At 33.9% G+C, this 14554-nt stretch overlaps 1 protein-coding gene across 3 annotated transcripts in view; it reads right to left on the reverse strand.

Annotated features, from left to right (window-relative positions):
* The window catches only part of Uhrf2 (ubiquitin like with PHD and ring finger domains 2), an 88276-nt gene that overhangs the window by 39275 nt on the left and 34447 nt on the right, over positions 1–14554 (reverse strand). For all 3 annotated transcript variants that reach the window (XM_047524149.1, XM_047524148.1, XM_047524150.1), the window contains one exon: positions 9262–9480. In XM_047524149.1, the coding sequence (XP_047380105.1) occupies positions 9262–9480 (219 nt within the window). The remainder of the gene's footprint in view (positions 1–9261; positions 9481–14554) is intronic.

A 14554-nucleotide genomic window follows, 5' to 3' on the forward strand; every position in this document is an offset into this window, starting at 1 on the left:
TTTCTATTTCTCTTGTAACTTTGTATGGAAATTGATATGCTTCCCTTTTTATTGTTTTTATGAAATAAATTTCCTGAAATTAGAGGCTGTGATTTCACCTAGTTTTTTATTAATGAACAGCAATACAACTCACCCTTTTTTTTTTTTTTTTTGGAGAATTCAAAACTCTGACAGCTAAAATCTAACCCGATAGGAAATAAATCATTGGGGCAACCCCTGTTGGGTTCCCTCTATCCCTGTGGGAGTTCTCTCTTTTCTTCTCACTTAAATAAATTCTACTCTTTTATGCTAAATAAATAAATAAATAAATAAACCCCTGAGGATGGTGGCAGTGACTGTAATGGGGCATATGAGAAACTTTTGGGGTGATGAAAATGCTCTTGATTACAATGGTAGCATGGGCATATACATTTTTCAATGTTCACACAACTATACACTTAAAATAAGTACATACAGTCATGCCTCAGTATCTGCGAAGGACAGATCCCAATACCCTTCATACCAAACTCTGCAGATATTCAAATCTTTTGTATAAAATGTTACATTTCATTTGCATATCACACACATTCTCCTATATATATCTTTTTTAGATTACTTATAATACCTAATACAATGAAAAAGCTAAGGAAATAGTTACTACACACTGTATTGTTTGGGGAAAAAAAGTCTTCATGTTCAATGCAGATGAACTTTCAAAAATATATATTTTTGATCTGTGGTTGGTAAAAACCATGGGTGTAGAACTCCTGGATATGGAAGGTCAACTATATTATTATTGTATGTAAACTATACCTCAAAAGTGACTTACAAAAAAAAAAAAAAAAAAAGACACTGTGCTCCAGAGGTTGAGGTAGGAGGATTCCAAGTGTGAGGATAATGGATAGCACCTTATGAAGACCATGTCTCAAATAAAAATTAAAAGGGTGGAGGGAATCTGGGGATGTGATAAGAGTGCCCCTGTGTTCAAACCCTTGTTTTCTGCAGTCTCCTCTCCTGGTTCTATTCTCCTCTTGTTTTTGGACTCCTTTTTCCTTTGTCTCTATTTTTCTTGACCTATTCAATTTGGATTCTACACTTGTTTCTTCTCAATATGAGCTTCTCTCCTGGAATAGAGCTTTAGTTGATTTTATATTTAAAGAGTTTACAGGAGTCTGATCCCTTCAGACCTGACTGTAAATTATTTGTACTTATTTGAATGGGAATGTACACTCATTTTAGCTTTAGCTGCTAAATTAGTTATTTATTGCTGAAATCAATGCCACCAACCTGCACTAAAATGTATTCCAATTTCTATGGGTCAGGAATTTGGGAACAGGTTAGCTGGGTATTTATGGCTTAAGATCATTCATGAGCTTGCTGTCAAGCTGTTGGTCAGGGCTACAGTCTCACCTAAAGGCTGTACTGGGGGAATATTCACACATCGCCTGAATATTCTCATGACATGTGGTTGATTCACCCTAGAAGTGATTCAAGAGACAGTCCAAAATGGAAGTCATCTGTTTACAACCTAATTGCAAGGTGGTATACTATAACTTCTGCCATATTCTATTGGTCACAGAGAGTCACCATAGTTAAATACAGGAAAGAACTATATGAGAGTAAGTACCAGACAGCAGGAACGGGGGGACATCTTGAAAGATGGCTTCCATAACTGCTACTCTCAAATTAGATGCTAATTTGTTATTACTTTGGAGTTCTTCAGACCATCACACATTGAGGAATTACCTTCTCTTTTCTCTAGCGATATCACACAGGCTTTGAAGTTTTCTGTAGTTTATCTCACCAGCTGTTTTGGGACTTATGGGGAATAAAACATAATCCCATTTTATTGTAGATGTTGCCTAAGAATTTTTGAATCTTTTAGTTGCACTTTTTGTAGGTGCAGGCAGTTTATTTAACTATGATATGCATTCATGCAACATTCAAAAATATTAGAATTCACATAATACATACTGTCCATATTGTAAGTGCACACACAACACATGTTCATATGCAGTAGTCATAGATTTATCCTCCATACAATGACTGCGTGGATATGTACTTTCAAGGGAATGCCCTATTAGGCTCAATCTCTAAACCATGTAGCTAAACTATGATAAAACTGATTTGGGTTGTGCCAGAAAAAAATAGAAGACCCAGATAATGGGAATAAGGAATTTTAAGTTTTTTTAAAAGAAATAATACATTAATACATTTCCTTTTTGTGGACATTTGAAGAGTTTAACAGTCTGTGCTGTTATGTTCCTAGAGCCCCAATTATCCTTCTCTTTTCAACTTCTATGACTTTATATTCAAGGAATGTTTATTATAAGCAGCATATGGAATTTTTGCTTTAATCTGTTTATTGATCTTTGTTTTTAACTGGAATATTAAAATAACATGTAGTTAATTTAATGGTTGATAGAGGTAGTTTGTTTCTACCACTTTACTATATATTCTCTTTTTTATTTATTTTCATCTCAATTGCCTTTTAGATAAATCTAATATTTCATTTCCATTATAAAGAACTGTCAATAAACCCTTTCAATTTTAGTTGTTATCCATAAACTAGACTTTGCAAACCTACATATCAATCTATTTGGTAAGATTTAGTCTGCCTGTTTGCTGCAGCCAAGCAGTTTTCAAACTAAGAGATCATCATGTATTTATTTGTGAAGTCACTCTACCGGTGATCCCTAATTTTAATATTTTGCCTTCTAAGAGTGAAAATTCCACTCTTTTTTGCTTACAATTTTAGTCTCCTTCCTAGCAGAAACCTGGTACCTGGCAAAGTCCAAAGGTGAAAACATGCTATAAGCTTGAAACATCCAAATATCTGCTGAAAGCTCTGATTTCTGTGCCTACCCTGCTCCCACTTGCTCTCAATAAGGTTTTTCACTAGATCCAGAATTGGATTCCCCAGGGCAAAACACAACTACAAAACCAGCGGCCTCCTAAGGTTATTCCTTCTTCAGTCACAACCACAATAGTTTTCTTTGACACTCTGCTGCCCTCAGGTAACTATTTGAGTTGGCTGCTCCAGTTGTTTTAGCTAAGAGTGCTGATCTACTGCCAGCCATCCCACCTTATCTGGAAGCAGATGCCTTTCTGTGAACTTCTTAAGTGATCCCATAATTGTCACAAAACCAACAACTTGAAGGCGTAAAATTGCCTTTTCGCTTATTTCTCATTTTAGTTTAAGGCTTATCCAGACAGCTATTTTCTGTACACATAACTGATGGAGTCACAGAATATACAAAACATACAAATGAACCGTCAATTCATTCCCTCAAGAAATATATTTCATTCAATTACTGGTTTAAAAAAAACAATACTGGTTTAATAAACCAGTAATTGTAAAACATTATTTTATATATTGCCAAAAAAGAAGTTGACCTGAAATGGCACAATCCAAGAATCCCCAAATAGAGCTGAATCCCCAAACAAACCAGTTATAAGGCACATTATACAATTTAACAAAATAAAGACTCTCAAAAGAACATCCCAGCCAGGCATGCTGGCATATGCCTGTGTAATCCCAGTGGTTCTGGAATTTGAGGCAGGAGGATTATGAGTTCAAAGCCAGCCTCAGCAAAAGCAAGGCACTAAGCAACTCACTGAAACCTTGTCTCTATAAATAAAATATAAAATAGCGGTAGGGATGTGGTTCAGTGGTTGAGCGTCCCTGAGTTCAATCCCCAGTACTCAATCCCCCCAAAAGACAGATATCCAAAGGTCTCTTATTGTTAAAGATAAATGGGAAGGGCTAGGGTTGTGGCTCAGTGGTCAAGCACTTGCCTAGCATGCTCAGTACCACATTAATAAAAAAAAAAAAAAAAAAGTAAAAATAAAGTTAAAATGATAAATGAGAAATAAACTACCTTAACCATAGAGAAAGTATTAATATTACCACTGAGTATATGGAGAAAAAGCATTCTCCAAGGATTGAACCAGGACTAGGATTCATGAAGTTTCAAGGGTCTGAATTCACCCTATGTGTGCTACCTAAAAAAGTTTAAGCAGAGAATTTAAGTTAAATGGCACTGCCAGAGGACTGATAGAAGCAAACTCAAATCTCTAGAAAAATTTAACTTTAGTCAGTTCAACAAACATTTTAAGATAAAATTTGATTTCAGAGATATTAAAATATTAAAAAAAAACTCTTCTCAGAATCGATGAAATTCTCTGTTTACAGAAAATCCATTAAAACTAGTCCCTAGAACAGGGCCTGGCACATAGCAGTAATAAAAATAGTAGTAGTAGTAGTAGTAGTAGTAGTAGTAGCAGTAGTAGTAGTAATAATAATAATGGCATTGGTGATACACATGACAGACAAAATGTGGGCCCCAAAGGAATCCCTGTCCTATTCCCAGGAAACTATGAACCTTTACATGGCAGAAACTATGTTACTTTACATGGCAGAAAGGATTCTGCAGGTATGATTAAGGGCCTTGAAATGAGATTATCCAGGTAGGCCCAATACAATCACAAGGGGTCTTAAAAGTGGAAGGGAAGAGGAAGCAGAAGAGCTCAGAAGGAAATCTGACTAGGAAAGAAGGGGCAGAAGTTACAAAGTGGCTGTCTTTGAAGATGGAGGAAGCAGACCACAGGCTAGGGAACACAGGAGGTCTCTAAAGCTAGAAAAAGCAAAATAAAACAAAACAAAAACTCCAAACCCAAAACAGATTTTCCCTTAGTGTCTCCAAAAACGAACACATTCTTGGTAACGCTTTGATTTTTGGCCAGTGAAATTCAAACTCAAGAATTACAACTTTCAGAACTGAAGTTGTATTGTATATGCCACGAAGTTTGTGGTAATTTGTTGCAGCAGCAATAGAAACTAACACAAATGATATGAGACAAATAAGTGTCTGGTGATAATACTATTTAAAAATGTCAGAGTAAAGGAGAATTCAAGTAACCCATGCCCGGTATGTGCGCTTTTACATAGGGAATTGAGAAGACCACTCTGAAGTGATATTTAAGCAGAGATCTGAAACACAATGAGCAGACCGGACAGACAATAAGTACAAGGTCCTGAGGTGGGGGGGCATGTTTTACATGATTAACCAACATGTGGAGGGTAGCTTGCTGGAGCACAATGAACTTTGAGACCTTCATATGGACATAAAATACATATTCTGTAAGAACAACATTCACTGATGATAATATTACTGAAGAAATTTTGTGATAAACAGGTACGAAAAAAATTTAGTATGTAGTTTAATAAAATAAATCTTGAAAACAAAGCAAGTATATCTACAGTTTTAGTAAGACTGAACAAATTTTCTTGCTAAGGATACAACTATTATTTTACTTGTGAACATTTAAACTATTACAATTCTATGTGGTATTTAATATTAAACATATTACAATGGCGGTAAACAAATTATTTTGAAAATGTTATTTAAACCCCAAAATGTGTTGTGAATTTTCTCTACAACTAAATAAAAACAGAAAAATAACTTAAAAATAGAATCTGTTAACTAGAATTAGATATTTCAAGTATATTCACTTTTTGATACTCACAAATTAAAAATAGAATCAAGCATGAACACATTCCAAGTTCCCTTATCAAATCTCCAAAACAGATTAAAAATCATGTCCTGTATTTGTTTCTTTACACCTTCAACACAAAAGAGGGAATTAAAGCTGAAGGTTAATCTTTGCAAAAGTCTAACAAAATTGATCAATTTGGCTAGAGATTGGTCAAAAAGTCACAAACTAAATTCAGGAATAAAAAAGAAATTTTACAGTAGATACTGCACAAATTAAAAAGATGTGGCTAACATTTTAAAATTCAGATACAAATTATCAGAAGTAAATTCTAGTTCAATAATAAAAAATAAGTGATCCTATAATCATTAGAGAAATTAGAATAATCACAAAAACTTCCCACAAAGAAAACTCAGCCCTAGGACTTTACTGAGGAGTTCTACCCAATACTGAAGAACACAAAACTCTACCATAAAACAGAAAAAGTATATTCCACATTACTTTATGAACTACCATAATCCATAAAGGAGAGTTAGGAATATTTACATGCAAATTTACTTAACACAAATGTAAAATCCTACCCCAAATATTGTGAAACCAAATCTAGGAAGCATATCTTAAAAAAAACACCTATAATCAAACACTATGATTACTGATGAAATTTTAAAAATTCTCTTGGCAGTAAGGAAGAAAAAAGATGCTATATACTGAAGGGCCCAGTTACTGAATAGGATGAGGAAGAAACAAAATAAAGGACAAAACAAAAATGTCATAATTCTATTATTATAATCATAAACATTTCAAAACATCTACATATAAATTTTAATCTACATGTAAATGAAAATTAGTAAATTATTAAAACTACAAGATCCAAGATCAAACTTAATTTTATTCCTATACAGTAGTAAGAGAAAATGACTAGAAAATTCGAACTCGAAGTACACAGAGCTAAAAACGTGTAAGACCTACCTGAAGAACAAAGTAGGATGACATGGGTAATAAAAGAGCAACTTTATGATCTCTGGGAATGAAAGTTTCTTAAGCAAGATACAGAAAGCAAAAACGTAAGGACAAACTTTCTTGAATTTTGGAACCTCAAGTATGTGAAAATTAAGAAAATTACTATTCAAACATTACAAGGAGAAAAAAGTCAGAGTTGAAAAGATATTTTGGTCACCTACAACTGAAATGATCTAGTATCCACAACTGGAATTCCTAAAAACCAAAACAGACTACCCAGCTAACAACAAAGAAATGCAACAATGTTTGGAGGTAGATGGTCAAAAAAGATATCCAAACTGCCCATCAACAATCAAAAAATATTCTGAACTCCATTAGCTAGTGAAATGTGAACTAAAGCCACAAAGAGATACTATTTTATTATGCATTCACCTGATAAGCAGAAACTCAAGTTTGACAAAATTAAGCGTGAACGTGAATGTAGCATAATGGAAACTCTCACACTAGTGCAAAACTGTAATCTGATACAGTCACTTAAATATTTGGTTCTATCTACTAAAGTTAAAGATGCCACAGGTTCTATAATTCAGCAATACTACTTCTAGACATGTTACACACTAGAGTAAATAATGTACATATGCACAAGGACAAGGGTTCAAGAATGCCATGGCAACACGTTTGTAACAAGCCTGAAGTATTAAGAGCAGAATGCATTTATACTTTCATGCTAATTATTTATCCACTCTTATCTGTGAAGGGAAAAGATTTCTTGTGAAAAAAATTTTTTTTCTCATCCACAAGCCACCCTAATTTTTTGGCTCTTATGCTTCTAACACTTTCAGTAAAAACTTACATGATGGGAAAACAATAATTTACAGGACAGTGTGTTTTACTGTTGGGATAGTTATCCCAATCATTCTGTTAAGCTAGTATTTGCCTATCCATCATTTCCACCAAATCGTAGGTCTAGTCTCTAAGCCACACAGTACCCTCTCAGAATCATGTGGAGAAACATTTTCAATACTGAGGATTTTTTTTTTTTTTTAAGCTCAGTGCTATGAGTTTTGTGGTCTCTTCCTATTGTGTACACATGCTTTTTAAGACTTCCTACGTTCAAGTACATTATAAGGCTCCCAACACAGCTGATTTATTTAGGTGGTTTCTCCTTCATGAGTTGTATCCATATCAGAATTTAAAGTTGTTTAGAAGTGTGTAACTGAATCAAATACTTCATCATCCTGTTTCTATAGAAAGTTCTGAAATGTTTCCTATGAGAACAGTTTTGATCTTTAGCACCATGAATAATAAAATTTAAGTATTATTCACACATTGTAACATTCTTTTTCCTTCTCTCAGGAATCAGCAGACTTTTTATACATAAAGGGCCCATCTAAGTTCTACAAGTCAGATGAGATGGTCTCAGTTAAAACTATTCAACAATGCTGTTTAGTATGAACCAGCCAGAGATAATACATAAATCAGTGGATATTGCTGGGTTCCAATAAAACTTTCTTTACAAAAGCAGGCAGTTGGTGGGCTATAGTTTACTTACCCTTGCTTTATATTTTTAGTCATAAGCAGATGTTTGCTCCCAGATTTGTCACCTTGTGTTACTAACCGAGTTAACTAGAACTTGACAGGAACATAAGTTTGTTATTTTCCTTATGTAAGAAAACTGTCAGTGCCATTTTAAATCCTCAGTGCTCAATACAACAAATTAAAGAATTCATTATCAAGAAAACTGCACAAAAGTGAATATAGAGGGGCTGTGGTTGTGGCTCAGTGGCAGAGCACTTGCCTAGCCTGTGTGAGGCACTGGGTTTAATCATCAGCACCACATAAAAATAAATAAATAAAAGGTATTGTGTCCATCAACAACCCCCAATTTTTTAAAAATAAATATAGAAGGATGCTTAAACATTATTTATGGCAAAGCATTGGAAAGTTTAATAGATTTTCTTTATTAAAAAGAGTAAATTAGGGGCGCAGTGGCACATGCCTGTAAGCTCAGTGGCTTGGGAGGTTGAGGCAGGAGGATCGAAAATTCAAAGCTAGCCTCAGCAAAAGTGAGGTGCTAAGCAACTCAGAGAGACCCTGTCTTTAAATAAAATACAAAATAGGGCTGGGGATGAGGCTCAGTGGTCAACTGCTCCTGTGTTTGATTCCTGGTATCCTCCCCGCCCCCGCCACCCCCAAAAAAGGCACATTAGTCATTATTCAACCAATAAACTGTTCAGATTAAACAGACAGAGGTGGTAGTAATAATCTCCTAGGTTAAACAATAACTGAAACAATACCTAGTACTTCATTATGTGAGATAAACCTTTAAAGTATTTCTTAAAGAATTAATAACAAATATCTAAGTGACTTGGTATTTCAGGTGACTTTTTATATTCTGAATTATCTTCATTAAGTTTGTCAAATTCTTTAGGTTGAGAAAAATTCTGGTTAGTGTTAGAAGTCTAGCAGATAGCCATTAGATAGTCATCTATTGTTATTATATCAATTTAGCTATTAAGATGCTTTTGTATATTGTTTAATTTAAAAGAATCCTGTGTATAAGTAAATTTTGTATATTTCTCTAATGAGATATTCAGTTATTTCCAAGATTCCTCCAAATATCTCCAAACTTAAAATGGAGATAACGATTTAAGACAGTCTTAATAAAACTTCTCAAGATATTCTCCTATAGTAAGGAAATTTCCATCTTTCATAAACTCCACCTTTAAAAAACAACAACAACAAAAAAAACTAGCAACATGTGCTTTATACCTGAAAGTTCATTCCTTAATTCAGTGACTAAGTAGCATGTGAAGAGAATCTTACCCTAGGAAGATTTTCACACGAAGTTCCTTTTTGGTCCTTGAGATTGTCTTCAATGTGGTAATTTCTGCATCATACCAAAATCCTCTTTTTCCTGGATTTTCTACATTGTAATTAACCATTACTACATCACCAACATTTAGTTCATTCCATTTCAAAATGGTTCTAGCTCGTGGTCGAAGATCCTGGACATTCATTTCTAAAGTACCACTTTCTGGGTATCTGAGAAGAGAGAGGGGAAAAAAAAAAAAAACACAGAACACAACCTATGATAATCACCAAAGATGACTAAATCATTTGCAACATTTAGAAAAAGTTAAGACAGTTAGTAGTCTAGGAGAATAAGTAAAACAGGTTGCAATATCTTTAAATAGAGGGTATACTGTGTTGACCTCTCACCTGTACTGTGATACATATCTACAGGCTGGTTTCTTAAGTGTGAGCATGAACCGTTCCCTACCCTTGCTACCCTTTAGGGATGCAGGCCTCTTCATGGCTTACAGTATGCCAACCAAGCATACACTCCATGTTCAAGAATCACTATCATATCAACTTTGAGGGGGCTACATACTATTTATGTAACATCTATTTAGTCAAATATTACCATTATAATCTGGATATTATGAATGAGTGTGTATTCTTCTTAATGACACTTAAATGATATATAGTAATGATTTTAATTACCACAGCAAAACAATTCTTATTAAAATTTTAGGAAGATATTCATTATCAGCTGCAGAGTAGAGGGTGTGAGGGTGGTAACTTCAAACTTGCTTCACATTTTTTTAACCCAAATTTCAGAATTATCTTAATAGGCTTAGATGTTGGCCTCTCTCTGATCTAGGAACCAAGTCATTGAATTCTGTCATTTGCCTATGCACAACAAGAACTTGAACCTAGCATGCTCCAACAGCTTTCACTTACCCAGTAAGAGAAAACTCTACTTCAACATGTCCAGCTTTCTAGTAATGTTTAAAAATAAAATAAAAGTATAGAAATTTATATGTATCAGAAAATAAAATTGTGTAAAAATTCTAGAAGCACTAGGCTTTATTTCCTTCTATAGTTTTAGAAGAGTCTTCAATTTTAGGCCTAACTTACTGATATCATCAGGACTAAAACAGCAATTTAATAGTCCACACTAGTTTTTGTAAAATTAAGAACTGCTGTCTTTATATATTAGGTAGTAGAGGAAAAAAAAAAAAAACATGTAATATTGAATTTCTGCTCTTAAAAAAAAAAAAAAAAAAATCAATCTGTTGAGGTAGGTCAAAGTGCTATAGTAGTGGTTCTCCAAGTGTGTTACAAGGACAAGCAGCATCAACACCAACTGGAGATGTGTTAGAAATATATATTTTTGGACTCCACTTCAGACCTGAGTTAGAAATTCTGGCAATGAAGCCTAGTAATATATTTTTAAGTCAGTGGTTTAATACAAGTTCAAGTTTGAGAATTTACTATGCCATAGGAACATGAGAGTAATGAAATATTATATACCCTAAGTGACAGCATTAACAGGGTAGAAACTAAGTTGTTTAGGGGTTAAAGATTTCTTCCTTATGTGTCCTGTTCAATATGGAAGTGGGTCTGAAGTTGGAAGATATTCCAGCAGTTAGTCCCTATTTCTCCAATCAAACAAGGACTATGCAAGTCTAGGACTGAGAGTACACTGAACTCATTTAGAATAAATGATACTATTTATGGATGAAATCTTTAATCAAGTCTCTAAGTATTAGTTAATGGGGGACTGACAGGGATTGCAGGATTGGCAAAGGGCCTCACTCAGAGAGATTATCTGGTTCATTTATCAGTGGCTTCATCAGTGCCATAATTCCTTTCAACAAGCCTTCCAAACATCAGCCTCTGCTCAGATAAATTTTTAAAAAAATTTTAAAAATTCATTTTCAGACAATAAATTATGAGGGCTTTCCCCCCACCTTGGGTAAAGAGTTATTTACCCACATAAACAAAAGTTCAGGAATTCCATAGGGGCTTAGTTTATGACCTGTGACCCTAAGAAAAGCCATGCTGTTTTCACAAAGTTCTGATGCAGGAAACGACACTTGATGGATCAAAGATAAGCTTTTGCAACTTACTCTACACTTTAGTTCCAAGAAGAAATATCTCCACAATGGACCTAATATTTGACAGTTTAAATCTATCATCTTCAATCACCTTCTCTAATCAAAACATTATTTTTAGGGAATTTTCTTCAACTCATATTACAAGATTTGAACCCATTTATCATTCTAGTGTCTTCACCCAAAATATGTTCTATTTTCAACCTGGTTAGGTTTACACTTCCAGTTTTGGTTCTTGCTACTGTCTATCCTTTGGAAAGTTACTAAACATCTGTAATAATTCATTATCTGTAAAATGTAACTAATGGTAATTGTACTTCTTATGGAGGTTTCGAGAACTAAAGCCAGAAAATCTTTATCGTGCTTAAAACAGAACATGAAGAAAGTATCAGTTGTACTGTTGCATTTTGTCATTATAACATAGTAATAATCCTAAAAAAGGAAACTGACAAGTACAAAGTTGTGTCCATATTTCACTCTTCTTCCTATTTCAATCATACTTTTTGATGGTCAAACCAAATTTCAAGTTTTTAGCCCATCATCTGGTATTTATATGTTCGTATTGTTTCATATAATTTGGTCAGAAAATAAACAATATTTTTCTCGGCCTATAAAATGAAGGTAAACTTTATCTTTTAAGGTTTTACTAATTCTAAAGTTGTGATTTTTGTTTTCTGCCTCAACACTCTTAAGACCAAATGAGAAGGAAGACTATTTTAGATGAGATTCTTTTCTCAGCTATTTTAAAAGTTGTAATTTGGGCTGGGGTTGTGGCTCAGTGGTAGAGCACTTGCCTAGCATGTGTGAGGCACTGGGTTTGATTCTCAGCACTGCATATAAATAAATGAATAAAATAAAGGTTCATGAACATCTAAAACTATTTTTTTAAAAAGTTTTAATTTGACATAATGACATTATCATCATGTTTTAAAAACAACACAGTAAAAAACCATGTTTCAATGGCAAAAAATAAAGTTCTCCATTTGAGTCTGTCAAAATTACATACTTAGAATGTAAATACCTTGAACAAAATAGAGAACTGGAAGAAAGTTTTAAAATTAAATTTACAATAATGTTTATGTGGAGATGAAGCAAAATAAAGTCATCTCATACACAAGAACAAGGGAATTTGTGTTTACAATGTCAAAATAGAATAATGTAGGTTATATATATGTACACAAACATGTCTGTAAAAGATATTTCATGAAAATGAATACTTTCTAATTCTAGCCAGAGAGATGCTATGCTAATTGCTACATTAAAACAAAACAAAAAAAGAAAAAAAGGAAGTGGTACCATAACACTACTTTTGACAAAGTCAAGAGCCTGTCAAGTGCTCAAATATTACCTAACATTAATGTTATTTTTTAAAAAAAATTTTTTTAGATGTTGACAGACCTTTACTTTATTCATTTATTTATATGTGGTGCTGAGAATTGAACCCAGGGCCTCACATGTGCTAGGCAAGTGCTCTACCACTAAGCCACAACCCCAGTCCATGATGTTATTCTTTTTATCTACATATATCTTAACATTTACATAATGACAACTCTAGAATTCCTATACTTTTCGAGGCCAGGTCCATTGTTGCACACCTATAATCCCAGTGACTTGGGAGGCTGGGGGGGGAAGGTTGCAAGTTCGAGACCAGCCTCAGCAACTTATCAAGGCCTTTAGCAACTTAGTAAGACTCTGTTCAGATAAAACATAAAAAGGGCTGGGGATGTGGTTCAGCGGTTAGGTGCCTCTGGGTTCAATCCATGGTACTAAAACAAACAAACAATAACAAAAAGAAAAAATTTTTATTCCTATTTTTTAAAAATATTTTTTTAAGTTGTTGATGAATCTTTATTTATATGCAGTGCCGAGAATCAAACCCTGTGCCTCACACAGGCTAGGCAAGCATTCTACCACTGAGCCATAACCCCCAGACCTTGGATTCCTGTTTCTAACTATACCTCTAACCCGGAAGTCTAGAAGAACCCCACAGGAATCCCCCTACCCCATAAGCTGCTGTTTAGTTGTAGTCTCTGGTAAAAACCCTTCATGCTCAGAAACTGGGGATTTATCCCCAGTTATATATTCTTTTGATTCTAATTATATATATATATTTTTTTAGTTGTAGATGAACACAGTACCTTTATTTATTTTTATGTGGTGCTGAGGATTGAACCCAGTGTCATACATACTAGGCAAGCGCTCAACCACTGAGCGAAAACCCAAGCCCTAATGACATCTTCTTTTGATACTAATTTATTGTAATGCTACAATTTTAGTTAAGATCTGCATTTCTCAGATAAATGCCAAGGCCCAATGCATCTATTCATTTTTAAAGATCACAACTTCCAATCCTTATCATACTTCTGCCAAAATGAAGATTCTAAAACACAGATCTACTTAAAATGTTTTGTGAAGCTTGATATAGACTAGGGAAATCAGGTATTCTCATACATTGCAGACAGAAATACAAAGTGGTACTTGACTCCTTGTGGAGGGGACTTTGGCAATGGCCAGGAATTTTGCCTATACATTTACCTTTTGACCCAGGAATTCCACCTCTAGAAATCCATCCCCAACATAAATAACAAAAATCTTCACAAAGAGACACATATAAAAAGCTATTTTACAACTACACTATTTGTATTAACAGGACTAGAAACAATCGAACATCCATAATAGGAAACCACTTAAGATAACATGGTACACCTATATAGGGAATGTTATGTTCCTATAAAAAAAAGAATGAGGAACATATATGCTGGAGTAATCTCTGGGCTATAGTAAATCAAAAAGAAAGGGACAAATCAGTAATGTGCTATTTTTCTATCTAGTATGTAAATGTGTAAATGCAAGTATTTGCCAGAAATGGAGTCTGTTTCTTTTCCTCTGCCTTGTTTTGGAGATTTAACTATAAACCATGCAATGTTTCACATAATTATAAAACAAACTAAATAAAATGTGAGAAGTTCCTAAAAACCTAAAGCAAAATGAAAACAAAGTACACAACTGGTGACTTAACTACACTGAGAAAAAACTGTGACAAGTGATTTGAAAACACAGTAAGTTGACTATATAGCCCAAATGATATATTTCCTAAGGACAAAAAAAATTTGAAAAAACAACCTTTAATTAATCACATCATTTGTGGTAGTAGTACTAAAGGTTAGTCTGAAACTACCATGTGAGTAGGATAAAGCAAATTAATGGTAATATTA

This window comes from Sciurus carolinensis, chromosome 14, assembly GCF_902686445.1.
Source record: "Sciurus carolinensis chromosome 14, mSciCar1.2, whole genome shotgun sequence".
Taxonomy (NCBI): Eukaryota; Metazoa; Chordata; class Mammalia; order Rodentia; family Sciuridae; genus Sciurus; species Sciurus carolinensis.